The sequence below is a fragment of the Strix uralensis genome, chromosome 18 (genome assembly GCF_047716275.1).
Source record: "Strix uralensis isolate ZFMK-TIS-50842 chromosome 18, bStrUra1, whole genome shotgun sequence".
NCBI classification, from domain to species: domain Eukaryota; kingdom Metazoa; phylum Chordata; class Aves; order Strigiformes; family Strigidae; genus Strix; species Strix uralensis.
Window position 1 is genome coordinate 1,509,911 of NC_133989.1, and position 25,911 is coordinate 1,535,821.

At 61.7% G+C, this 25,911-nt stretch overlaps 1 protein-coding gene across 4 annotated transcripts; it reads left to right on the forward strand.

Moving 5' to 3' along the window:
- The first annotated feature begins 41 nt into the window (after positions 1-41).
- On the forward strand, positions 42-25,911 carry LOC141951828 (tyrosine-protein phosphatase non-receptor type substrate 1-like). 4 transcript variants are annotated; one of them, XM_074888539.1, is made up of 9 exons: positions 2,028-2,033; positions 14,555-14,636; positions 20,997-21,347; positions 21,606-21,920; positions 22,054-22,404; positions 22,667-22,768; positions 23,218-23,239; positions 23,658-23,697; positions 24,360-25,911. In XM_074888539.1, the coding sequence occupies exons 2-9, from the start codon at positions 14,567-14,569 to the stop codon at positions 24,612-24,614; spliced, it is 1,506 nt and encodes a 501-aa protein (XP_074744640.1). In that variant the 5' UTR covers positions 2,028-2,033; positions 14,555-14,566; the 3' UTR covers positions 24,615-25,911. The 4 variants fall into 4 exon arrangements, with proteins under 4 accessions (XP_074744638.1, XP_074744641.1, XP_074744640.1 ...); XM_074888538.1 differs by lacking the exon at positions 2,028-2,033 and adding an exon at positions 14,269-14,286; XM_074888537.1 differs by lacking the exons at positions 2,028-2,033; positions 14,555-14,636 and adding an exon at positions 42-254.

Sequence of the window (25,911 nt, forward strand, 5' to 3'; positions counted from 1 at the left end):
GCGCGCCGCGCTCGGAGCTGGCAAAGCTCCTCAAATTCATTCCTGTCGCAGCAGCGGCGCCGGGTGAGGCTCGGGGATGGACCTGCCGTGCCGGGCCTGGGCAGCAGCTCCCCCAGCACCCAGCAGCCATCTCAAGCACAGGATCAGGCCGCGAGGCCTTGGGCAAGCTGTTGGTGCCGATTACACTGGGAGGACTTCACGTGTGCCTGTCTCTGCCAGCACAGGCCACCACCAGCATTTTCCTGGCTCGGCAGGTCTGTAATTTGTGTTAATTTGTGTTACCTCGTCACTGCACCGAGCCCATCCTAATTAACACCAGCAAACAACCTGGGAGACTTGTGCCTTCCGCAGCCCCATGCCAGCTCACCCGGTGCTGCTGCCAGGCTTGTGCTGAGCCCCCCTGGCAGCTCCCACCCCCCACCCTGCCCCTGGGCAGCCCCCCCAAACCTGCATCTTCCCCCCGCGCATGGGGCAGCTCTCGGGAACGGCCCTCGGTGCCACTTTGTGGGCTGAGGCCCAGCCTGTCCCTGCCCTCCCCAAGGGGCTGGTGTTTGGGAACGGGGCTCCTGATGCTCTGTTAAACCCAGGGCAGCCACCGGCCCTTGGCCCCCTTCTCCCCGATCCGTGCACATCTTCTGCTCCAGCCCCAGCCAGCCCGTGCACATCTGCTCATGCACATCTGTTCTGTGCACATCCCCTACTCCATGCACATCTGCTCCATGCACATCTGCCTCATGCACATCCCCTGCCCTGTGCACATCTGTTCCATGCGCATCTCTTGCTCCTTGCACATCTGCTCATGCACATCCGTTCCATGCACATCCCCTACTCCGTGTATCTGTTCCAGGCGTCCCCCCTGCTCCGTGCACATCTGCTTTGTGCCCATCTGTGCTTCGTGCTCATCCCCTGCTCCATGCACATCTGCTTCAGCCACATCTCTTGCTCCATGCACATCTGCTCCATGCACATCCCCTACTCCGTGCACATCTGCTCCGTGCAGGCGTGCAGTGCCCACCTCGGAGGGGAGCAGGAAGCTGTGGGGTTCACGCTCCACGCCAGCCACCGCTGCAGCCCCTGGGTGCACCCTGGTGTGACAAGCACCCACCTGTGGCACCGCACCATGCGCCGCCACCAGCAAACAGCCCCCCACCCCCGCGGGCACGGGCTGAGGGTGAAACACGCTTTTCAGGCAGAGGAACCTGCTGCTTCTGCCGCTGCTGCTGCCCATAACCTTGAAAGCTGCTGCAGTTGTCGGTTTCCAACTTTATCTACTTTTTACTGTGGAATCAAAAAAGAGAAGTGAAACAAGACAGCGTGAAATAGCAGCGTGCGTGTACCCAGCGGAGCCTTGTCTGCCAGCAGAGATCCTCTTGGGGAGTGAATTGTTATGGGGGAAGAGGAACCGCTGCTAAAATTCATTTGCATGACTCTGAATAAGCATCCCCTGCTCTGAGGGACGTGCCCCGGGGACACTTTGGGGTCATTTCTTTCTTGGGGGGCACCTCACCAGCCCCAGCAGCAGCGAGGGGCTGTGCCATGGGGGTGCCGGGGTGAAGCCGCCGGCAGCGCCGGGTCCCGAGCGGGGCCACGGCTGCCCCGGGCAGCGGCTCATTGCCCGGCCGAGGCGGGGGGGCTGCTCTGAGCAGGACACGGGGGTTGCCCAGGCTCTGCACGGGGACGAGGCCGAAGCTCGCGGAAAGCTCACGTCAGGATCGAGAGCAGGAGTATGTAAAATGTGTGGGTGAGACTGAAACTGGGGATAGACCTCGCAGATAAGGGGAAATGAAATTCAAGGGGATTTAGGGCTTTTTAAGCACTGGGCTGGGTCAGGAGGGGGGAAATCCAGTCTGATACAAGCACATGCAAAGCAGAGTGAGCACCGCGGAGCACTCTGGACCTCGGAAAGGGCCCAGGACTGCGGCTTAGGGCCCAGGGGAGGGATTTGGTTGTTATTATAGGAAAATCCTTTAAGCCACCAGCCCGCGGGGTGCTGGCAGTGAAAACACAAACAAGGGCCCAAGCGCAGACTCAAGGTAGGAGTGTTCTGGGGAGCACCTTGCTTGGGGGGGCAGCGCCTGGCTTGGGGGACAAAGCTTCACTTGGGGGGCAGCACCAGGTGACACTGGGCTCAGGGATTTATTGCTCATCTGTGGTGGTTTCCTGGTGCCGCTGAGCGTCACGTCCCGCTGGGTGCTCGAGCGAGAAAGATGGGTGCTGGTGAGAGCTGCAATGGCGGGCGCAGGGTGATGCCGGTGCCTGCCGGGCTTCTCCTGCCCGCAGGCAACTTCATCACGGCGCGGAGCAGAGGTGGTGGGGAGGGGGTCGGTGTCCCCGCTGGGGTTTGGGCTGTGTCCTGGTGCTGGACCCCATGCTCAGACATGCCGGGGTGGTGCCGTGCCAGGGCAGGGGTGCAGTGGGATGGATGAGGCCGCTGCAGCGGGTGCTGGCCACGGCGAGAAACTCCTGGTGTGTGGGTGTTGTGGGGGTTTATCTGGGGTTTTTCTCCGTGTGAGCTCAGTGCTGGGACCTTGTGGGATGGCAAAGCCAGGCAAAAGGGCTGGGGAGAGGCTGAGCTGGGCTGTGCCGTGGGGGAAGTCTGCGGGGACCCCCCCTGCCCTGGGAGAGGCAGAGAGCTGGGGAAAGGCCGGGGGATGCTCGGGGGCTGCTCCAGCATCTGCTCCGCTCCCAGCCCTGGGAAGTGGGAAATGGCTCCTGGAGGTGCTGGGGGCTGGCAGGGGCTGCTGGGGTGGCAATGTGAGCCGTGCCGTGCCGTGCTGTGCCGTGCCATGCCGGGGAGCCAGCGTGGGAGGCGTGGGCTGTGCCAGGAGCCAACAGGGAGCACGAGCCTCCGGTGGAAAACATGAAATAACAGAAAGCAATTAGTCCGGAGAGCGTGACTGATGGAGGAGGCCAGCCCCAGCAGCAAGGGGAGGGGAAGCGGTGATTTAATTAACGCCATGGTCTGAGCTGGCGCGTGGGGCTGGCTGAAGTGGGGGGATTTGGGTGTCTCCCTGGTGTCCTGGGGGACAGGAGAGGGCTGGCAGCGCTGGCAGGGGAGTGGCAGCTTGTGCTGGAACCAGGGCTGAGCAAGGGGAAAAGGGGAGAGACGGGGATAAACACCCCGTGCCCTGCCCCGGGATGCTCCAGCTCCATGGTGAGAAGCAGAGACACCCCCCCGCTGGCAGTGTCCCCCCCCCCGCCCTGGCAGTGCCTCTCACAGGGACGGGTGCCCAGGGGCCAGTGCGTCTCCCGGGAGCTGGCGTTGCTCCAGCTCGTCCCTTCCAGCAGCCGACGGGGCAGCGGCTTCAGCCAAGGCCCTGGTTTGTGGCTGTCTCTGCCCAAAACGCCCCTGTGCTCCTGCTCTGTCCCCATCCCTGTCCCCATCCCTGTCCTCGCCACTGTGGGACTGTGGTGGCCACAAGCCCATCCCCAGTCTGGTCACTTTGCACATCAGCATTAGCCAAACAGTCACAGGTCCGAGAGCATCCAATGCCACAGGGACCCCACAGAGCCCCCACGATGCCACGGGCACCCCATGATGCCATGGGGATCCCACGATGCCATGGGGACCCCACGATTCCAATGGGGACCCCATGATTCCGGTGGGGACCCTGTGATGCCATGGTGACCCCACAGTTCCATGGGGACCGCACAATTCCATGGGGACCCCACGATTCCAATGGGGACCCCACGATGCCATGGGGACCGCACAATTCCATGGGGACCCCACGATTCCAATGGGGACCCTGTGCTGCCATGGGGACCAGGCGATGCTGCGGGGACACTGTGCCAGGACACCTGACAGGGAGCAGCATGAGGAGTTGGAGGAACATCTGGGGTGCTTTGAAGGGGCTGGGAAGGGCGAGAGGGTCTCAGAGACACTTTGATTGTCCCCAAGAAATGCCACGCGGGTCTCACCTGCGCCCACTGACCGCCCGGGGCCACGCTCCTGCCAGGAGAGGGGACTGGAGGGAGAACCCCTGGGGTGCCGCACGGCCGGACCCTGCTCCCACCAATCCCAAACCCGCCAGCTCGCCCCTTCGCAGCTCATGTCAGGTTTTTCCTCGGAAAGCAGAGAACGAAGCAGAAGTAAAACGGTGACACGCTTTACGCTGTTCCTGATTTATTTTGCATCTTACTTATTGAATCTTATTCCCCGGTTTCACGGTTATTGTGGATTTTTATTAAAGGGGATAAACAGGTCTGGGATTTGGGGTTGTCATAGGAACTGTTTCGGTGCCGCAGCCTCGCTGCCAGCCTCATTCCCCCCCCCCCCCCCCCTCCAGGTTCCTGGTGTAGGGAGGGCTCTCGCCAGCACAGCAGAGATTTCGCAGCCCCCCCCAGGCACAGCCCTAGTGACAGTCGCCCCACGGCACCGGGGGACCCCACCGGACCCCCCCAGGGTGTTCGGGGAGGAGGTGGGCTACCAGGCACTGCCTGGCCGTGCCCATGCTGCAGCCTGGCCCTGCAGCCACGGGGAAGTGAATTGGGACCCCCCCCAAGCTGCGATCCAGGGCTTTAAGCTGAGGAGAGGTGGAGGTGCTTGGAAGATGTTGCTCGTCTGTGTGGATTCTCTGGTGTCTAATAGGAGGTTGTGCCATTGCAGCTATTGCTACTGGAAACCTTTCTGCCCGGCCTGGAATCATTTTCATTAAATCCCTGGAGCTGAGGGGGTGTGGAGCAGATGGGAGGGGTGCCCTCTGCCCGTTCCCCATCTCTTCTATTGCAGGCAGAGGGGGCAGGCGATGAAAGTGTCAAACACATTTCAAAGGAAATCCTTTGTGCCCAACACTCCTTTGGCCTGTGCATTCCTTCACCGCAGGGTATCGTGGAGGCCAAGACTCTGGCAATGATTAAAGAGGGATTTCCAGGACCGTGGGATGAACGGGAACATCCAGTGCTTAAGAAAGACTCACTTTGTGCTTTCGGTGTTTGCTCACAGACAATCACCCTCCAGCGCCAGCACGGGGAGGGTGGATCCAGCTGCAGTGCTTGGTCCTGCCAGAACCCAAGAGAGGGTCCTGGGGGGGGGGGCAGGGGGGGTGTCCTGCCTGCCCTGGGGGTGCTCAGGGCTCCTCATGTTGGATCCGCTGGTGGTGGCACATCGGAGTGGTCCTGGTTCCCCCGACATCCACATGTGCATCGTGCCCACACCGACGCTCTTGGGGATGCTCTGGTGGGTTTTATCCAGGGAAAAGAGCCGGGGGCTGCTGCTCGGGATGGGGAAGCCCTTTGGGGTGCTCCCCTTGCTGAGGGGAGCACAAGGTGTCCCCATCGGCCAGGACACTGTGGGGTCCCCAGGCCTCCCCGCTCCTCCCGGCACAGAGTGACCTTAAAGCCCGACAGCGCTTGGCAGTGGCCCCGGTGCTGGCAGCGCCCCGAGCCCGGCACAAGTGCCCCTCTGAGGAGAAGTGCAGGGAAAGGAAAAAATATTTAGAGAGGCAGGAGAAGGGGGAAAGCAGGCGCTGCGGGAGGGAGCCATGGAGCGGGCTGAAAGCGCGCTCTCAGCGGGCTTTTGTTCACCCCGGACGTGCCCAACGGTGCTGCCAGCACGGAGGGGCTGTGCCGGCGCCGGTGGCGAGCCCGGTGCTCCGGCAGCTTGCCCGGTGCCTCGGCCCAGCGACGCGCCCATCAGCAGGATGCGGCCCCTGCAGAGCCTTGGGCTGGGAGCTCCGTCGCCCCGGCTGGGCTCCCCTCACGCTGCCAGCCGGGGGGTGAGAACCGTGGTGGGATCAACAGCGCACTCGCTAAAATAATCACTTCTGATAGATCCATTTCTTCCGCGAGGTTCGGGCTTAATTTTATAATGGTATCGGTAACTATGGCAACGTGTAAAAATAATGTATCCTTGAGCCTGGCAAATTCTCTGTAACCAGCTCCCGTCTCCAGGAGCCGAGGGAGGCCACGGCCGGGTGGGCAGCAGCAGCCCCCTGCCTGCAGCGCTGCCTGCGCCTGGGTTAGCGTTTGGGTTAGGCTTCACGCCACGACTAATTAGCAGTGTTAACCGCTTATGCCGTGGGATGATGATTTCGTTTGCTAATCCTCGGGGCCTGGCAGAGCTGGCGGTGGCTAATTGGGTGGATATCATTAATGCTGGCGGTCAGGAGCTGCTGTCAAAGGGCTGCAGCATCCCTCGTGCGTGGCGCGGGGCAGATGCTTTGCTGTCGGCTCTCCGGGTTCCCTCCTGGCACCCGAGACTGGCAGCACCACCGGGCCAGCAGCCCCCTTCGCACCCACAGCCCCATCCCAGGGCTGTCATTACTGCACATGTGTGCATACACACGCAAACACACGTGTGCACAGGCATGTGCGCACACAAACACACACACTCACACGCAGAACGGGCTTCCCCTGTGCGTGCACCCCCCTCCCGCAGCAGGTATCAGCTGGTGCCGATGTGTGGCTCGGCTCAGATGTCTCTGGCCACCGCTGCTGGTAGAGAATCCCAGGCAATATTTTCTAAAGCTGTTAGACATCGCACAGACCCTCTAAATCCCCGATCCCCCTCCACAGCTCCCGCAGGTCGAGCTCCGGGGCAGGACAGCAGCATTTTGCAGCTCTGATTTGCAGCTCCTGATCAGAGTCAGGCCAGACCCTTGGGACCGACGCAGTCACCAGGAGCGTGGTGGATCTTGCAGAGCTGGAATTAATCCTCCTGCTTTTTGTTGACCTTCAGCTTCAAGAAAAAACAAAACCAAAAAACCAACCGACAAAACAACACAAACCCCTTGCAGAAGCATTCTCCTGGAGCTCTCAGCAGCAGGACCAGCATGGCCCCAGCCCCGCGGCACTGGGAGTGCTGGGTCCCACTGTGGTTGTCCCTGGTCTCAATGGGGTGAAAGCAACAGCCCCAAGCTCCGGCACACGGTCCCCGAACTGCGAGGCTGCTGCGGGGACAGTGTGGGGACAGCCACCACCGGGACAGCCCGGTGTCAGGGCTGGGGATGGTGCTGGTGGTGCTGGGGACTGGCTGAGGCAGCAGCATCCCCCCTCCAGGGCTGGGTCAGGCCGTTTCAGGGGGGTGCATCCCCCCTGCATCCCAACCGCCGTGCAATTGCTCTTTCCGCCGTGATCCATCAGATACGGCACTTTTGCAGATAACCTCAGGAACAGCCCTCGCTGCCAGCCACGCCGTTATCTCAGCACCCTCGTTACTAACACTCGGTACGGGGTGATGTGGGGTTGTACCAGCTCCCCCACACCCCATGTACCCCCCCCAGCCCTCCGCTGGGGCATCTCCCCGGCTCCAGAGCTGCGAGTGCCTGGCCCAAGGTCCAACAGCACAAATCCCCCGCCCAAGCCTGGGTTTAGAGTCCCGCAACCATCCCGGTGCCTCCAGCGAGAGCTCTGACGAGCAGGAAGCGATGGGCTGAGATAGCTTAAGATGATCAATCCCCCCACGTTAGCATTTTTATTTTCATCTGCAGCTGCCGCAGGACTTTATCAGGCAGCCCAGGCTGCAACGAGTTACAGCAGCCGTGCCTGGGAGCGCGCGGAGCATTATCTGCTATTGCAGCGTTGGATGCGCTTTCATGATAACAATTTGCAATCAACAAAGAACTTTGAGAGGATGCAGAAAAAAAAAAAAGGCAGAAGAAAACTGAGATGATATCGCTCCTCCCTCGGCCAGGCTCCTCACCCCACCACGGTCCTAAGCGGTACCGCCAAGGGGAGACCAAGGTCTTCTCTAGCATCGCTCCAGGGGGCTGTAGGCTCAAAGGCACCTGCAGTCCCCACAACCTGCACCCCATCCACCCACCCGCAGCACCCCAGGAGCCCTCAGCCTCCCGGCTGTCCCGCACAGTCCCCAGGATGGGCATGGCACTGCCAGCTCCTGAGTTAAGAGTGGGGAGCAGCCAGAGGAGGATGGGCTGCATCCCATGTGGGGAACCACCAGTAGCTCTGGCAGGGACTTGGCCCGTCGGGGAGAGCCACGGCTGCAGGGGCTTGAGAGGGTGAAGTGAATTTGTCTGGTGTCGGCGTGACAAGGCCTCCCATTAGCCCCCGTACATAGATTTGGCCCTGGGCTGGGGGGAGCTGCCTGTGCATCGTGGGGATGGGGGTACCGGCACCGGCACCACATCCCCGTGGGCCAGCGCGGAGCATCCCCCTCCAGCGTGGGGATGGAGACTTCAGCTCAAACAACTCCCAGGAGCCCGTCACCGATTAACGCCCAGCCCTGAAACATCCCCTGCACGGCTGGAGCTCCCTGCCTGCCCCTGCCTGCCCTCCCTGCTGCTCTCTTCTCCGCAGCACCGCTGCTCCCAGGGCTGAGCATCCCCTCCATGCCCACCCCGGGGTGGGAAGGGTCCCAGGGCAGGCACTGCTTGGTTGCCACCACGGCACCAGGGCTGGAGCCCACGAGAGGGGGGGTGAGCCCCAACCGTGCCCCCAGCCAGTGCCGATACCCCCCACAGCCCCCAAGCTTTGCAATGGCTGGCGTGAGGGGTGCAGGACTGGGGGCACCCTGTGCCCCCCAGTGAGCTGCCCTGGGTGGGAGCTGCCTCGTGCCCCTGTCCCCGTCCCTGTGCTGTGGACCCCGGGGGGCTGCAGCGTGGGACTGCTCGGGCTTTGCTCACCCGCTGCACCCACAGCAAATCCTCCTCCAGAGCAAAGGGCAGGATCCTGCCCGCGAACAAAGGTCACCGCAGCTCTCGGAAGGCTTCCAGCAGCCAACCGGGCAGGTCCGTCCTTCTGCGCCCCCCCGCCACCGGCTTTTCCCAGCCTGTCAGCATTTTCACCCCAAACCGCCCCCCCCATGCCTCTGCCCATCGCCTCCAGGTCAGCCAGGGCCGCTTCCAGGCCAGGCACAGGATATAAACCACCTTTCCTGCTTTGACACAGCCAGGAGGAATTCCCCCAGTCGGAGCGTGCAGGGCTGCGTTAAGGAAGCCCGGGCGAGTTGCCCGGTTGGCAGCACCCCGTGGGGTGCCGCTGCCGAGCGGGAGCAGCCCGGGAGCGTTGCACGGCCCTGGGATGGGTGAGCCACGGTGCAAATACGGTCTCTGCGAAGGCCACACGCTTCTCTTCTTGCTCATCGGGCCGTGGTGGATGATCTGACACCAGCCAGGCTCCGCCAAAGCCCATAAATGCCGTGGGGGCACTTGGAGCATCGCTCCCCCCTCCTGGTGAAGGCCAGCATGGGGCAGGCAGCACCAGCATCCCTTCCTCGTCCTCCCTGAAAGTGATTTTATGGACTGGAGGGGACAAGCTGATGCTGGCAGAGCTCTCGAGTGCCACTAAAATTCAGCGGGCTGCAATTAGGAGCCCGGCTCCCCAAGGAGGCTGCGGCGTGCGTGGGGGTGGCCTCCTCGGTAAAGCCCCCGCGCCGGGGGAGCGCTGCCTCCCCGCTCTCCCCCAGCACCATCTGCACCTCCGCGGCCCGAGAGCTCAGCCGAGGACCTGAGATTTCTGAGACGGCTCAGCTCAGCCCTAAATAAAAGCTTGACCCAAGCAATTACAGGCAGTTCCCATGAGCCCCCCTAAAAGGTCAGGGGCAAAGCCAGTGCACAGGCTGCTCACACAGCAGCCCCCACAGCCCAGCTCTGCCTTTTGTCCAGCAATTACGGCCTTAACGAAGCATCTGCAGCTCATTACCCACCCCCAGGGCCTCTCCCACATAAGGGGGTGGCTGGGTATCCCCCTTTCCAGCTGCAAGGTGTTCCTGGAGGTGGGTGCTGCGGTGGAAGTGTGTGATGAGCAGACAGGTATGATACATCCTGGGGTCTTAAATGGGTGTTCACAGGGCTGGGGTGCTCCTGCTGCCTTTGTCCCTTCCCCAGCTTGTGGTCTGGCTCGGCCACCCCTGTGTGCTGCTCCTTGCAAACAGGCTGCTGGTCACTTCTCTCCATCCTCCTGTTAACATATTGCTTGGTGTAAGTTAACATCAGATAAACTAATTTAAGCTCCTTCTGTACTGGATGTCTTGGATTAAATTGGCATGGTACCTAATGAAGCTGAAGCTCCATTTGTTGTGCTAGAAGCCCTGAATATCAGCAGTGTAATTGGTGCTACCTACTTTAGAAGGCATTTGTGTGTTTTTCTCCCAGCTGAAGCCCTGTGAGGGCGCTGACTCTGAACCTGGAGGGGTGGTGGGGAGAGGTGTGAGGGCTGTAGGATGCATCCACCTGCCTTGTAGGCTGGAGGGCGTCTCAAAATTTGGCTTTGGAGCTGGAGGACAGATGGGGTGAGCATGCCCAGCCCTGTGCACATGGTGCTTTGAGGCTGTGTGGGCTCGCGTGCACCGGAGCAGACCTGGAGTGGGTGCTGGGGCCAGGCGCGGCTCTGATGTGGTCACACACCTCATTTTGTGGTGGTGAGCTACGAAAGCGGCACCTCTTGGGGGCTGGGTTGTGTTTGGGGCTGGGCTAGGATACAACCAGCTGGCTCTGAGCTTCCCCAGGACAGGGCCACGTGATGTGTTGTTTGGGTTTATCGTGGAGGGCTCCCATGGGTGCTGGTGGCTCGTGGGTGCAGAACCATGCCCAAGCACTGCTGGGTGCTGGTTTTAGGGTGTTTTTCAGGCTGATGTCCCAAGTATTGATGTTTATCTTATGTTTATCCCTATGCCTTCCTTGCTGGTTTGGGTTTTGAGGCTGAACTGAGCCCACAAGCCCTCTGGGACAGCTGCTGTGTGTGATGTGACTGGTCGGTCAGGCCCGAGGGAGCCTCCTCACTGTGCTGTGCCATGCTGGGCTGGGGACCCCGAGGGGGAAGGTGCTGGGCAGGGAAAGAACCGCTGTCACCTTCATCGTTACTGAAATGTGGCTCATGAATAGGCCCAGGTTTGGTGCTGGAAGTGAAACCTCTCCCATCTCCATCACCTGTGAACCCCCTTCAGCAGAGCAATCTGTTGCCATCCCCGTGGGCAATGGGTGCTGGGAGGGGATCAGACAGGCTGCTAATTCCGGGATGAAAGAGCAGTCTGGGCAAAACCAGTGCTGCAAGACTTTCAGCTGGGATCGCTCTGGTGAGGCTGTAATTGCCCTTGTTGGATGCTGCTGGGCTCAGACAAGAGGGTCACCTGGAGATGGGGTGCTGCTGCCCTGAACGGGGGTCCCTGCCTGGGGAAGGCTCCCCACCTCCGCCCAGGGAAGAAGCCACTTGTGCAGCTGGTCCTGCTGCCCATGTAGAGCTGCCCAGCTGAAAATGGGGAAGTGTAAAAGCACGTTGGGCTACTGCATCCTGCTGGGAGCAGGGGCAGCTCCAGCTGGAGCCTTTGCCCGTGGGAAGGGGACCAGAGCCCTGGCCTGGCCTCCCTCCAGTACCCAAACCTGCTGGGGTGGCTGAGCCTGGCCCAGAGCAGCTGGAGCACGTGCCTTCCCCAAAAGGGTGCTGGCAGCGTGAAGCAAGTTCCTTGCTGAGCCTCAAAGCTGTGAAAAACAACTTATTCTTGAAAAGCTCTCCCTAAATGCTGCTCTGGCCCCCTGTGTTGGCTACCGAACGGCTCCCAGAGCCGGGGAGCCCCAGGCTCCCCAGTCATCCCTGCAGGAGCCGTGGTTTTGAGCTGAAGCACGAGGATGCTGCGAGAGCAGGCGCTGCCCGCCGGCAGCACAGGGAGTCTGGCAGCGCTGCCCGCCCTGCCAAGCGGCGCAGCAGCCTCCTGCTCGCCGTGGGTGTTTGGTGCAGAAAGAAGCTACTAATGACGGTGTTGAGCCTCCCGAAATGCCGCGCTCTCGCTCGGTCTTGGGCATGAGAAGGAGCGGGGTGCTCCTCTCCCCAGGGTCGTTGCCAGCCCATGGGGCAGGGGCTGCTCTCCTGGGGCGGATTCTCCAAACCCGCCGTGTTTGCGCGGGGCCCTGCGATGCTGAGGAGAAGGGCTGTGGGCAGGGGGGAGGCAGCTGAGCCTGCCCATATGCTTCTTAATGGGGAGCAATAGCAGCTCTTCCCGGGAAGCTCACGCTGCACCATCTGCTCTGCCGTGGTACCTTCTCTTGCAGAGCTTTTTTAAGCTCTAACTTTCCTTCCCAAGCGCTCTGCGGCGGCTGCTTGCGTACGGGCTGTCTCCGCTTTGTAATCGCCTTGAAACAGGTTGTCTGAACCTTCAACGCCGAGCAGGAGAACAGCCCAGACAGGCTGAAGTCAGCCAGGCCTCCAGGAACTGTGCTTTCATTTAAAAATAACCAGGAAAGCGGCTGTGAATGGCGGCAGTGTGTCCCCAGAACCTTCCCTCTCGCTGGGCACCTGCTCGCCCCGGAGGGTGCCTGCTCCCGGGCTCGGGGCTGGGTGGGATGCACAAACCACTCCTAATCCCACATCCCGTCCCCGGTGCAGAGCGATTATTTATTTCCATGCCACGCTGCATGTGCAAAAGGCCAAAGGCCAAACCTGATGGCTCCTTGGGGTCCCTGCGGCTTGCTCTCGCCCTCGCCAGCTGTGCGAAGGGGAAATAAAAACAACTGCTGCACTGGGCTCCCCAGGAGCAGGGCTGGCCACAAATTATTTTAAAGTACGAGTAGAACTTGAGTGCAGGCTCCAGCAGTGGCCTCGGGGGAGCTCCCGGAGGGAGGTGCAGTGCAGATGCCTGGGGAGGTTGGCCCCCCGGTTCCCAGCAGCAAATTGAGCTAAAATAAGACTGGATGCAACACATGGGTGTAGCTGGGGCCGAGGGGGAGGCTGGCGGGGACGGGAACGCGCGCAGGCTGACGCCGTGCGCAGATTGATGGTGCCAAATCACTTCAGATATCTTTGCTGTTTGTTTGTGCGAAGCTCTAAATAAAGCTGACAGCCCCAGCGGCTGCCTGGGGAGGGAGGAGGGAGCCGGCAGCCGGTCCCCCGGCACAGCACAGCACCCGGTGCTGGCCTCGGGGCCTGGCCCGGTGTGGGAGAGTGGCTGGGTGGGATCCGTGCTGCCGGGGATGCTGTGGCGTGGGTGCTGGGTGTGCTGGGAGCCCCGGTCTGCAGAGCGGCTGCCCCGTCCCTGGGTGGGCAGAGGGGGTGCAGGGTGGTTTGGGGAGCTGCTGGCATCTCCCCTGGCTGCAGGTGACTGTGCCCGTGCCGGGCACAGGGGGAACAAGCCGGTCCCTGTCCTGGCCTTGCTGAGGTGCCCACGGGTGGGGGGAGAAGCTGCAGCAGGCACAGGCAGCAGAGGACGTGTCCTTGTGCCTCCCTGTGTCCTTGTGCATCCCCTGGGAAGGACTTTGTGTCCGGGGGAAGCAGGGCAGGGCAGGAACACGTGTCCCATGGGTGCTCACGTCCAGGCACCCTCCTTCTCCTCCTCTACACCCTCCTTCAGCCCCTCGCAGCTGCCTCATCCTCAGGCTCTCGCCTCTCCCTGCCGTGGGCTCCTGCTAAGCTGATCCTGCTGAGGGGACATCGTGGGGGTGTCCCCATGCTCCCAGGGGGTGTATCCAGCACCCCTTGTCGAGAGGGGTGCAGGCATCTCCTCTCCCTCCCTCCAACTGTCTGTGCTGCACCAGGGTCACCTCCTTGCCCTGGTCCTTGTGGACTGAGCTGGCCTGGCCACGTGGCACCTCCAAAATGCTGCTCGTGCCTCTGCCGCTGGCCCCGCGGGGTCCCTCGGGTGGCACAATGCACCCTGCGTGTTCAGGACCCCCAAGGCTGTGTGCTCCCCCCCGGCACCCCAATTCCAACACAGGGGTGCTGGGCTGCATGTTGTGACCCTGGGGTGGGCATGGGGGGGTCCCAGCCACCCTCCTCACAGCCCTGGGCGAGCACTGTGGCTACTGTGCCGCTGGCCCCGTGGGGTCCCTCGGGTGGCACAATGTGCCCTGCATGTTCAGGACCCCCAAGGCTGTGTGCCCCCCCCCCCCCCCCCCCCAGCACCCCAGTTCCAGTGCAGGGGTGCTGGGCTACGTGTTAGCCTGTGGGGGGCTGGGGGCTGGACCCCAGCCACCCTCTTCCCAGCCGTGGGCAAGCACTGTGGCTACCAAACCTTCTCCTTCCTCTGCCCCAGCTGCTTCTTCCGCTGTGTCCTGGGCACCCCAGAACCGGCGCGGGGAGATGTCCCCCAGCCCACCTTAAAGCAGGGGGACACCGGGGTGACCTTACAAAAGCAAGTTTGCTCCAGACCGGGGTGGGGGGGTGCTGGCTTCACCCTCCCCCCCCTCGCCAGCAAAGCGGCCTTAAACCGGAGGTGTGGGGGGGGTCTCCGAGCCGGGGCCGGCCCCATCCCGCCCCGGTACCACGGCAACGGCGGCGGGGAGGAGGCGGGGAGGCAGGCGCGGCTCCGCTCCGCTCCGCACCGGGGCATGCGCCCGCCCGGGGCTCCGCCGCGGCGGCCCCGTCAGCGCCCGGTGGCGGCGGCGGAGCCCGGGGCGCGGCCGGGTCAGCGCCCACGGGCGGCGGCCCCGCGTGTGTGCTGGGGGGGGTGTGTGTGTGCGCGTGTGTGTCCCCCCCCCCTTCTCCCCGCAGCCCGGGGGAGGCGGGAGCCTGGCCCTCCTTCCTCATTTTGGGGCTGAGAAGCGATTTCCTTCTCCAGCTGCAATTCTGCTGCTTTTTTTTTTTTTTACAACAACAACAAAAAAAATTAATTAAAGCAGCAAAGCGCAAACCGGAGCCGCGCTCTGAAGCCACTCTAATCTCTGCTTCCCAGAAACAACCGAGGATGGAGCCGCTTCCCCGCGGCCCCGGGCTGCTGACCTGCCTGGTGCTGCTCTCCCTGCGCGGCTGCCCAGGTAAGCCACGCTCCCCCCCCGGCTCTTTTCTGCTTTGGCTTTTTTTTTTTCTTGTTTCCCCCCCTTTTCCCTTCCATCCTCTCCTCCCTGCCGCCCCTCCGCCGCACACCCCCCGTACGTGCCATGATGCCGCCTCGCCACGCACGTTGGCTTTGACCTTTCGGCGAGATGACCTAGAGCGCGGCGAAGGCCGGGGCGAGCAGGGCGGGGGGGGCTCCTGGCTCCTCCGAAAGCAAACTTCAAGGCAGACATGCCCCTTCCCAGCAAGACGAGGAAATCAGGCAGGGACGTGAAGAGGCATGTTGTTTCCACCCATTTGCTACCACCCCCTGCCAGCTATGTGAGAGGCAAATCTCTGCAAGCAGCCCAAATTCCCGCTCGGAGGCTGCCCGGAGATGGGAAAGATGGCAGAGCGGGCAAGGGGGGGGCTCTGCCCGTCTTCTCTGCCAGGAACTCATTTTTCTTGCTACCCCCCTGCCCTTCCCCTGCCGCTGTGCAGCTCTACCAGCTCTACCCAACTGTTGAGCACCGGAGCGGTGGGTTTGCACCATCCTCCCAGGCACCTTGCACCATCCAGCCCGGCCCTGGGTCACTCGGGCTCCTGTTCCCAGCCTCCCCCCAGCCCTCCCCGGGGCTTGTGGCTCCTCCAGTCCCTTCGAAAAGCCGGGGGATGCAGCACGACAAGGGACGATCAGAGCGTGCGCCGCTCCCCGGCCGGTTCCCTTCCCTCGCTAGCAGTGGGAAGTTTCTCGCCCCACCAGGAACGAAGCCCTGTGGTGGCTGCTGCTTTCAAGGATATTTCCTTTCTAGGATGTTCCATTTCGGTGCCGTTCGTCTCGGGTGATATTGCTAAAGAATCGCTCTCCTGCCTGCGCCTCCGGGGAGGGACGGGGCTTCTTTGTGCAAACCTCCTGGGGCGACAGCGATGCATGTTCAGGAGCATCTTGCTGCTGAGCTTTTTGCCTGGTCTGTCCAAATTTCACACCTTCCAGCTGGATCCTATTCCAAATAGCCCAGCCCGGGCTCCCACACAGGTGAAACATCGTCCCGTGTCGGGGGAAACCGCGCTCTTCAGGCCCATTGGAAATACTCGCCATCGGAGCTTTACTTGGGCGGAGAGTTGAGCTCAAACTTGAGCAGAAAGCAAATGCTTTCAGCACAACGCTCCTTGCTTTCAGTTGCCTCATCACAACTGAGAAGTGTTGGCCCCAAGCTGAAAACTCCCGGTTGCTGAAAGCCAAGAAGGCTTTGGCGGCAAGCGCAGCTTCTCAGTGAACCGCTGCGATTTCCTGCCCCGAAAGAATGGCTCAAGCAAAGCTCTTGAGTTTAATTAAACGTGGCCTTGGAGTAAGAACCCCATTTTTCCAAGCCAGCCATAGGAAAAGGTCCATCCTGGGGCAGAACGCTCTGGGATGCGAGGTGGTTTGCGTCCCTGATTTCAGGTGCAAGCATGCAGATTTTATTTTATTTTCCCCCGTACGCGGTGAATCCTCCTGGGCCACAGCTCAAACTAAGCCTAAACTCTAGAAGAGCTGGCCCAGGCTGCCGGTGGGCGGCTGCTCCGACAGTGCTTCTGCCGAAGCAGAGGGGAAAAGGGAAGCTCCTGCAGGAGATCTTCTGTAGGGCAAAGAGGAGCGAGGTGCTGGGAAGGCCCGTTGCAAAATCTGTGCCATGCAGAACCCTCTCGCCAGAGCTGCGCTTCCCAGAGCCTCCTCTAAAGAGGAAATCTGTTTGGTTGTGGGGCTTTCGAGCTGAATTTCTGCTAATGCTGTAGGAGGGACGCTCGCAAATGGTGGCTGCGTGTGATCCGAGGCTTCCTCTGATGTCATGGATGTAAAATACAGCCTTTACTATAACCCTCCCCGTGCCGCTCTGGGATGTGCACGGCTCTCGGCAGCTACCCCTGAGGCTTCTCTTCCCCTGAACTGCAGATTCCAGGCCCTTTTTATAGGCAGCACCTGTTAGTTTCCCCGCTGCAGGTGAAATTCCAGCAGGATTATTTTGGGGTTTCTTCTGCCCATCGGCCCATTCCTTCAGGAGTGACCGGGGGGGGCTCCGGATGCCAGTGACCAGCTGCACGTTGTTTCTGGAGCATGCAGCCCTCCCCTCGCCATCCCAGAGCTCCTTACCCGGCTCCTTCAGAAGAAAAAAAATCTATTTTTATCAGGAAGCATCCAAGCAGCCTCTCCTGAATTAAACCCCAGCCTCTTGCAATCTGTTCGGTATCAAATACTTCAAAAGGTGGAATACAGGGGGGAAAAAAATGTGTCACCGAGATGGAAAACTTGCACCGCAGCGGGAGATCTGGGGATTATTTTGCTCTCAATTTAAATTGAATAACAGGAGGGAGGCTCTGCCAGACCAGGCGCAGCACGACGCCTGTGCTCGTGCCTCTTCTCGGGGCTGGGAGTGCTCTGGGGCTGCGTTGCGAGGGTGCTGCCACCTTCACGGGAACTGTCGGGTGGTGATTTTCAGGGCTCTAAAATCCTGTGCTAATTCTGGAGCGTAGGATAGAGCAGATCACAGGGTCAGAGCACCTGCGCTCCCCTTGATCTTGGCGGCGAAAGGATTCTGCTCCGTCTCTAGGTGGTTTGAAATCGAAGTCTAAGAGAATTTTGTCATCGGGCCGCACGGTGAATGTGCAGGTGGGAAGCGGGTTTGCACCGAACCGGTGCTTGCGGTGAGAAATCGTGGTGTGTCCCGTGCGCCTGCAGCACCCAGAGCCTGGGCACGAGCACGGCGTGAGCGTGCGGGGCTCGCACGTGCTGCTGGCGAATGCCTGCTGGGAGGGGGCTCGACCGCCCTCCCGGCCCCACCACCCCTCGGGGCGAGCACCCAGAAAGGGGAAGGAGGACCCTAACCTCCTGCTGGGTGCAAGGAGAAGCTGTATTCAAGGGGAAGGGAGGAAAGGAGCTTCAGTGGAAACTTTGCATTTTCTAACTTGCATATTCTGGGGTTTTCTGTCAACTTCCCCTTTGTGTTTTCCCATCATGGGGGGGCGGGGGGGGGCAGGGGCATGGCTCTGCACGCTGCTGCCGGGGTTTGAAGGTGTTTCTGAGCACGCGGTGGGTGGGGTTGGCGCTGGCATGGGGGCTCTTGGGTGCAGGGCAGGCGGCTGGAGACATCGGGTGACCCCACGGGGATGCGTGGAGGTGGCAGCGGGTCTCGTTAGGGCGGCGTGGTGTTGGCGTGGCATATCGGGGTGAGGCTCAGGTGTTCTGGATCTCCTGCGAAGCCTGAACGGGGTGATCTGAGGGAGCACCGGCCGAGCAGAGCTGTGTGTGAAAGTCTTTAAAGTAGTGGGGTGGCTCGCAGCAGAACACATGGAAAAATACCCAAAAAGCCACATTTTAGTCCTATCTGAGTGGCTCCCCAGAGCCATGCAGCGTTTTCTGCAGTGACCAAGAGGCTGAGAGCTGCCAGTGAAACCTCCTGGCAGGCGACAGCGCAAAGCCCTTTGTTCCCCGGCTGCTCTCGGGGAGCAGCAGCACAGAAAAGCCCCTCACGGCCATGGCCCCGCTGCGGCAGCACCTCCAGGAGCCCGTCACCGGCCAACAGCACGTGTCCTGCCTGCAAATCCCTCGGCGCAGGGAGCAGGCAGCGTGCTCGCACGCCGCTGCCCGGCGAGGAGGTGATGCGGGCTGGGCGGTGTGAGATGCGTGCAGCCCGGCAGCGAACCCCAGGCTCTCGGGGGCGGCCCCGCTGCCTGCAAAGATAAATCTTGCGACCCCAGGAAGGCAGGAGCCTTGTGCCGAGGGGCTACAGCCCCTGCCACGCACCAGGCATGGCTGCACCCCGTTAAACCCCCCAGTTTAACTGCCCGGTGCTTTTGCAGATGTTGCTCTGAGGCCCCATCACTGCAACCAAGAAATGTGCTGGGGGGTTGAGCAATGCCTGTGTCGCTTGCCCCAACCACACTTCGGCGTTGGGGTCAGCTCCGGGACCCCAAAGCAGCCGCTCCCCCCCATCTCTCCCCCCTCCAGCACGGTGCGTGCCTCGTGGGGAGATGGACAGATGGCGAGAGGGAGGATGAGGAGGAAGCACTTGGCTCGCTGCAGGCTGGGCTGGGCTCGGCTGTGCGGGCCAGTGCTGGCCCCTCCGAGCAGGGCAGCTCCCCTCAGTGCAGGGGACCCTCAAGGGGCCACAGAAATCCTTTTTTCCACAGGATTGCAGAGGGGAGCAGCGAGTGATGGGTTCACCACGGGGCACAGAGCCCTGTGGCAGGGAGGGGGCCTGGCTCCTGGCCCCCCATGGCCCTCGCTGCGTTGCGATGCCACCCGCTAACGGGTAGTGAGGCAACACGGGCTTCGTTTACCCAACTTAGTGGAGCAAGTAATTAGCACCACGGCCACCCTGGGCATGGGAAGGGGTCGGGGGGGTCTGTGCCCAGAGCAGCCTGGTGTGTGTCCCCGCCCCGTGTCACGTCCCTGTGTGGGTGCTCGGTGAGAGGTGGGTGATGCTCGTGTGCTTTCAAACTTCCTCTCTGCGTTTCTCAACCGCTTCTTGCGAAAGGTCTGGGGGCAGCTGGCGATGGAGAAGCTCGGGAGATGCCGCGGCAGCAGAGCTGGCGGTGTGTGCCCTGTGTCAGCGCCATGTGCTGCCCATGGGGTGCACACACCCCCACCCCCCCCCCCGAGGGCAGGGGCTCTGTGCTGGGGCTGCTCCCCCCGATTTGGGTCACCTGAGAAAGACGGGCTCACCTCAGAGAAGCCCAGGGCGCTGCTGCTCAGACACGGGACTTAGGCTCAGCCTGAATGACATGTTTGGACGGGACACAAACCAGGTTTCTGTCCTTCTGTGCTTGTCTTAGGGGACAAACTTGTTTTGGTGTGAGATGCTGGTGCCACATTAGCCTTGGTGTGGCTTCAGAGGGAAACACCGAGGGCTGAAGGTTTTGGCTGCGAGCATCAGCCAGTGCAGGGGGGGCAGCGGAGTGACGCCCTGGGCAAAAAGCCTTTAACCTGGGGAGTCGAGAAACTGCTCCTGGTGAGATCTCCATCGAGATCGAGTAATTGTGCAGAGAGTGAGAATGTCCGGAGTACATCAAACACTGCTGGAAGCCAGAAGGGATTAACAGTTGCCCAAAACCCTCTGTGGGAGCTGGCCGTGGCCGAGGGGAGGGATTGGAGCAGCTCATCCTGCAGTGGGGCCTCCTGGGAGCGTCCAGCTGAGGATTTCGTCCCATCCGGGGGTACCAAGGGCAGGAGTCGCTGCTCTGGGTTTTTCTGGCGTGAGAGATGCGGGGTGCAGCTGCAGCCCCCCCAGCCAACAAGGCTGAAGAGGCGGCTGTGCCGCCGTAGCTCCCTGCCCAAACACGGCAGTCTCTGCGTGAGCACGACACCAGGTCTGCGTGTCGCTCGCCAGCTCCGGGACCGCCGCGGTGAGCAGCGCCCGGCTCCTGTATCAGCGGGCGGATTTAAGTGATTCTCCTGCATTGCTTTAAAATGTTCCTCTAAGCAGTGACCTGTATTGAAATCTCATTCAATTCAGTCGCAATAACTATATCGGCACGGCAAGCGGGGCCAAAATGAACCCCTCGAGGAGCCGTGGAGGCTACGGGGTGGCTCGCTCTGCCGCCGCCAGCTGGTTTTTGGGGAGCGGGGAGCAGCGTTGCTGATTCCCGTGGGGCTGAGCTGCCCGGCTCCTGGGGATTTTGTTATCCACAGGGAGAGCGGAGCCCCTGCGGTTTTCCTGCAGACTTCAGGAGTCCCTCCCTGCCTGACCGTGGATGTGGGAAGGCGCGTTGGCACCCGTGGGTGTGTAGATGGGGTGGGGGGGTTACTGGGGATGGTGGTTCTTCTGTTTGCGCGGTCGGCTGGGTTCGGAGCGTGGCTGCTGAGCTGCTTGGAAGGGGACGGCTCTCCTCTGTCGGCGAGGAGCAGGAATGGCGTCTGCCTGCCTGGCACCGGCTAATGGCTGTGCCCCGCTGGAACGAGTCAGGGCTTGGATTCGGTGTAGAAATGGGACAGATCGAGTACAGAAAACATGATATCGCATCTGCGAGGGGAGCTTGCTTTTGTGGAGCACCTTGGATTTGGTGCCCTTGGTTCCTCCCGCCTGGCAAAGCCAAGTGGCCCCGGGAGGAGGCAGCGCAGCGTGCCAGCAGGCGCGGGCAGCTGGGATTTGCTCCGTGGTTTGACTGGACGGGGCACGACGTGGGGTGTTCTAGCAAAGCTGCGGCTCAGACCTGCGAGCAGAGGAGGGCTGTGCCCGCTGCTGTAACTGCAGGGTCCCCGATGCTGGCACAGCACTATCGCCCATGTCCCTGCTGACCAGAGCTGTGTGCTCAGGTGGGGAACCTGGCCGGGTGTGTGGTGCCACGTGAGACTCAGTCCGGGTTGGTTTTTTTTTTTCCCCCAGGTGTGGGTGCCCAGATGGGTCAGGGCTTTGAGCTGCAGCAGCCCCAGACCAGGCTGTTGGTGACAGCGGGGGACACACTCAACCTGAACTGCACCACGTCCGGAGATGATCTCATTGGTGCTGTGAAGTGGCTGAAGGTCTGGGGCAGCAGAAACGAGACCGTTTATGGGCAGACGGGCTCCTTCCCCCGCGTGACGAGGGTCGTGAGTGGGTCCGACGCAGATTTCAGCATCCGCATCAGCGATGTTCGCCCCGAGGATGCCGGCACCTATTACTGCGTGAAGTTCATCAAATCAGTGGTTGGTGAGGAGGAGTTTCGGCGTGGAAAGGGCACGGAGGTGTCTGTGCACGGTGAGTGGGGCTCCCTGAGCAGCTCCCGGTGGGAACCGGCCCTGCCGGGTGCAGCCCCTGGCACAGCCCAGCCCGGTGGGCTCTGCTTGGGGCGAGCAGGGATGGGGAAGGGGCTCGGGGGCCAGTCCCAGGAGAGGGTCCTGTGGGCCATCATCCCCGGGCACATCCGTGCCCCCATGGCAGACCCCGCTCCCTGCAGCCCTGGGGCTGGGCAGGGGTGGCAGAGCCCGGTCTAAGGCCCCACGCTTCTCCCCGCAGCCTTACCCACCCCCCCGGTCGTGTCCGGGCCCAACCACAGAGCGGGGCCGGGGCAATCGGTGTCTTTCACCTGCACGGCCGGAGGGTTCTTCCCCAGAGAGATCAGCGTGAAATGGCTCAAGGACGACGTCCCGATCTCGGCTCAGCAGCCCCAGATCACCCCTGGGTGGACAAAATCCTCCTACAACATGTCCAGCAACGTGACGATGACGCTGCAGGAGGACGACGTCCGCGCGCAGCTCGTTTGCGAGGTGCAGCACTCCACGCTGCCGGCCCCGCTGAGGGGGAGCTACCGGCTCAGCAGGACCCTGCGAGGTGAGGGCTGCGGGGGGACCCGCGCGCGGGGTGTCCTGCTCCCACGGGGCTGGGGGTCCTGGACGGGGACGGGGCACCCTGCGGGTGGCGGAGCTGGGGGATGTCAGGCACCAGGAGCTGCTTCTCTTCCCAGTTTTGCCCCGTGTCCGCGTGGTCCGTGACCCGCCGAGCCCCGTTGAGGTGAACAAGACCTTGAACTTCACCTGCCACGTGGAGGGGTTTTACCCGGGAGACGTGGCTGTCACCTGGCTGGAGAACGGGACAGAGATAAAGGTGGAGAACGTCTCCCAGCTGAGGGAGAACCCCCGGGGCTTGTTTGAACTGAGGAGCCTGGTGGAGGTCCAAGCGACGGAGGAGAAGAACGGGTCCGTGTTCACCTGCCGAGTGGTGCACGACGCCCAGCAGCCCCTCGACAGGACGGTCACCCTGTGGATCGCTGCCCTGACCAGGGAGGGACAGAGAGACCAGGCCCAGATGGAGAACGGTGCGTGAGAGCCGCTGGGACGCGGTCCCCACCGGGGAGGCTGTAAGATGTCAACCCCTGAGAAAGCTCAAAGTCCCACCAGAATCTGGTTCGAGGACACAAAATCTCCGTGCTGGGGGGGCTGGGGGAGTGATGCGGGCAGGTACCGAGCTGCCCTCGCTGCTTCGTGTGTCACCAGGCCAACCCCAGCTGTAAGGCTGCGGGGACTCGGTCGGGACCAGCGTTTTTAGGCCCGTGGTGACCTTTTTCATTCACGTTTCAGGCAATTTGCTCCTCATCTACATCGTGGTGGGGGTGGTCTGCACTGTGCTGGCACTGCTGGTGGCTGCAATTCTTTACCTCATCCGGACAAAGCAGAGCAAGGGTAAGGAAACCAAGTGCCGGCAGGGAAGCAGCTGCTCCCAACGCCCTTTTCCCTCTCTCTTGAGGGTTCACGTCTGAGTTGCTGCAGCTCCTGCCCAAAGGAGAGGTCGGAGCAGAGCTGAGCGGGCCGTTTGCAGGCTGCAGGGGAAACTCTGCCTGGTTGCTGCTGTGTGTTGGTGTCTGCCAAGGAGCAGAGTCAAACCTGCTTCTTATTGCTTGTACCTAAAATGTCTGACACCCCCCTGCACCTCCTGCCCTCTCCCAGGAACAGTCCTGCAGTAAATGGAGTGAAACTCCAGAAAACTGCAGGCACTTGCCTCTGGGAAAAGATGTGTATCTGCGCTTGCAGCAGTCTCTGCGTGTGGGCTCGCGTGCCTGGGGAAGCGGTGGGGGGGGGTGTTACGTTGTTTCCTGAGCTATTTATTCCCTAAACTCTTTCTCTTCCGGCAGGTAAAAGCTCACCCTCTGCCAGGTAAGTGTGGATCTCCCCTAGACACCGAGTCACCCGCGGGCACTCTGCGCTGGGCACTTCCAGCCTGCAAACGGGCTCCCCTGGGATCAGGACGGCCCTGGATCCCCAAAATCTTTTTCTGAAAGGGAAGGCAGGAGCGCAGGCTCTGCCCATCTCCCCATCCGTGGTTCTGCCCCCCATGGTGATCCCGCGCCCAAACATTTGGCTTTTGGTGAGGCTGAACAAGCGGGTGGGAGCCGGGTCTCCAGCCTGCAGAGATGGGGCTGGACCAGTGCGTGAACAGGTGCTCACGGGTGAGGACTCATCCTGCTGGGTGCTGCTGCGAGGACCTCGTGTTGCATCTGAACCCCCCCGGCTGCTCCATCGCTGGGGAAGAGGTAACAGGGCACTCTGTGATTTCTTTTGTTCCCCCTTTCAGGTTACATGAGCCGGAGAAGAGCAGCGAGGCCACTACCCAGGTGTGTCACTCAGCCCTGCTGGCGGGAGGCAGGAGTGGAGGGTGGTGGTTCCTGCAGGAAACATCTCCATGTCTCCAGTGGAGGGTGGTGGTTCCCCCGTGAAACATCTCAGTGTCTCCACGCTGTGGCTGGAGAGGGAAGAGAAGCTGCCCCAGGGATGGGGTAACCACTTCCCAGCATCTTTGCTGCCTTCGCCCTCTCTCCTCCTCCTCCTCCTCCTCCTCCTCCTCCCAGGAAAGTCTGGGTTTGTGCTGCCTGGAGAACCAGCTGTGCGATAGCCAGCCAGGCTATTTGTGGAGTTATTTTGCATTTGGTGACGCAGTTACGAGCAGAGTCGTGATCAGCAGCAATCTGTCTGTCCTACCCAGCCTCTGCCAGCTCCCCCATGGGCATCGCTGGGCGGGTTGGCCCCTGCCCATCCCTACCAGGACTTGGGGGGGAGGTCGGGGCAGCTGTGGTGGTGGCTCTTGGATTGTGGTGGTGGCTCTGCAGCAGTGGCTGGTGATTTGAAGACGTAGGACGGGGTAAAGCGTCGCTGTGGGCTCATAAGCAGAGACCGAGCTGTCCCAGCAGGATTGACTTCAGCGGTGGGGCTTTGGGTGGGCACGGGGGGGGCTCTTCGCTCGTCCTCCCAGAGGAGGAACTCGTGGTGTCTCGCGCAGGAATCCGACCCCAACAACCTGACCTACGCGGACCTGAACTTCGACAGAGAGAGGAAGACCATCCGCCGGATGGTGGAGATGAGCCAACAGTCGGAGTACGCCTGTATCCAGAGCAACCAGACACCCACCGGCGACGACAACCTCACCTACGCCGACCTGGACATGGTTCACCTCAGCAAAGCACCCAGGCGACCGGCCCCGCACCCCGAGGAGGCCGGCTCCGAGTACGCCAGCGTCCAGATCCCGAGGAAGTGAGCAGGGCTGGAGCGGCTGCCGGGACACCCCCCCCACCCCACGTCACGGGGAATCACCCTGCTCCTCCCCAGGAGGATTTTCTTGGAAGCACAGAGCGTGATGTGAAGATGCGCTGCGGTACCCGCGTTTTGGGATGGCAACGGAGCCTGCAATACTGTGGGGGTCAGCTCCCATCTGCAGAGACCTGATTTTTTTGTGGGGGGCGGTGGCTTGGTCTCGGGGCTGCCAGCTCCATCTTTTTGGGATCCCCGCCCCTGCAGCCACGGGGGCCGCAAGCGGGTGACACCAGCGGAGCAGCAGCTCCTCGGGAAGCTCCGGCCAGGCTGAGGGGATGAGGACGGTGCCCCCACACCAGCTCCCACGGGGATGCCACTGCCTGGCCAGGCTTGCGCGGCTTCCCGCAGCCCCCCCTTGACCCCGCAGGGACTGGCCGGGGTCCCCACGCTGCCTTTTGGGGCTCTCTGCTGCCAGCACCTGGAAAACAAACTCTGGCTTTAAAGGAAGGACCTGAGCGTCCGCCTCTCTCTTCCCAAGTGTCCCTTCTGCGGGACCCCGCTCTCGCACCAAGGCCGGCGAGCTGAGCCCCCCTGCTGCAGGCTTTCCCCCTGCCGTCCTACTGCCCAGGGAGCTCCAGGTAGGGCTTCCTGGCACCGAGCATCTTCATCCTCCTCCTCATCTTCCTCTGCACAGCCTTGCCCTGCACCGGGACCCACCAGCGCTGCCCCAGGCTTGTACAAAGCGTGCGGCTCCACGGCGGCCGGGCTGCGGGTGCCTGCGCCAGCCTGGCCCTCCCTGGGAGCTCCCCGCAGGTACCGTGTAACATGTTTTGACTGTTTGACATGTTAACTGTTAATTTTTAGAGCTAAAACCCAATGTTTCGTGTTGTACGTGGGTGTACTGCTGTGTACTTAACACTAGAATAAGATGTGCAAAATTAAGAGGCCTCAGTAAAGACCCTTAAACCCCGTAGAGTTTAAAAGAGACTTATACGACCACCCCACACCCCCCCCAGCTCTGCCCTGGGGGGCCAGGCAGGCTCCCCCCAGCCCACCCATGGGGACAAGTGTCTTCCATGTGCCCCCTCCCCGGGCCAGCACCCAGCGTTGGCTCCCGCAGCACCCGGGTGGCCTTGCAGCAGCGGGCAGGTCCCCCACGGCTGCTGGTGGGGGGCCGGGGGGGGGTTGGGTGTCTGGTGATGCTTTGAGAACGATGTGACTGCTTGTACAGACTTCTTTTTTTTCTTTTTGCTTGCAAGATATTTTTATAATAAAAGTGAAAAGTCCTGTGCTGCTCCTGC

Coding starts and splice junctions, on each gene's coding strand:
- LOC141951828 (XM_074888537.1), top strand. CDS start 77: ATGGACCTGCCGTGCCGGGCCTGGGCAGCAGCTCCCCCAGCACCCAGC. Junction 255..20,996: donor GCATTTTCCTGGCTCGGCAG/GTCTGTAATTTG, acceptor TTTTTCCCCCAG/GTGTGGGTGCCCAGATGGGT. Junction 21,921..22,053: donor GCTCAGCAGGACCCTGCGAG/GTGAGGGCTGCG, acceptor TTCTCTTCCCAG/TTTTGCCCCGTGTCCGCGTG.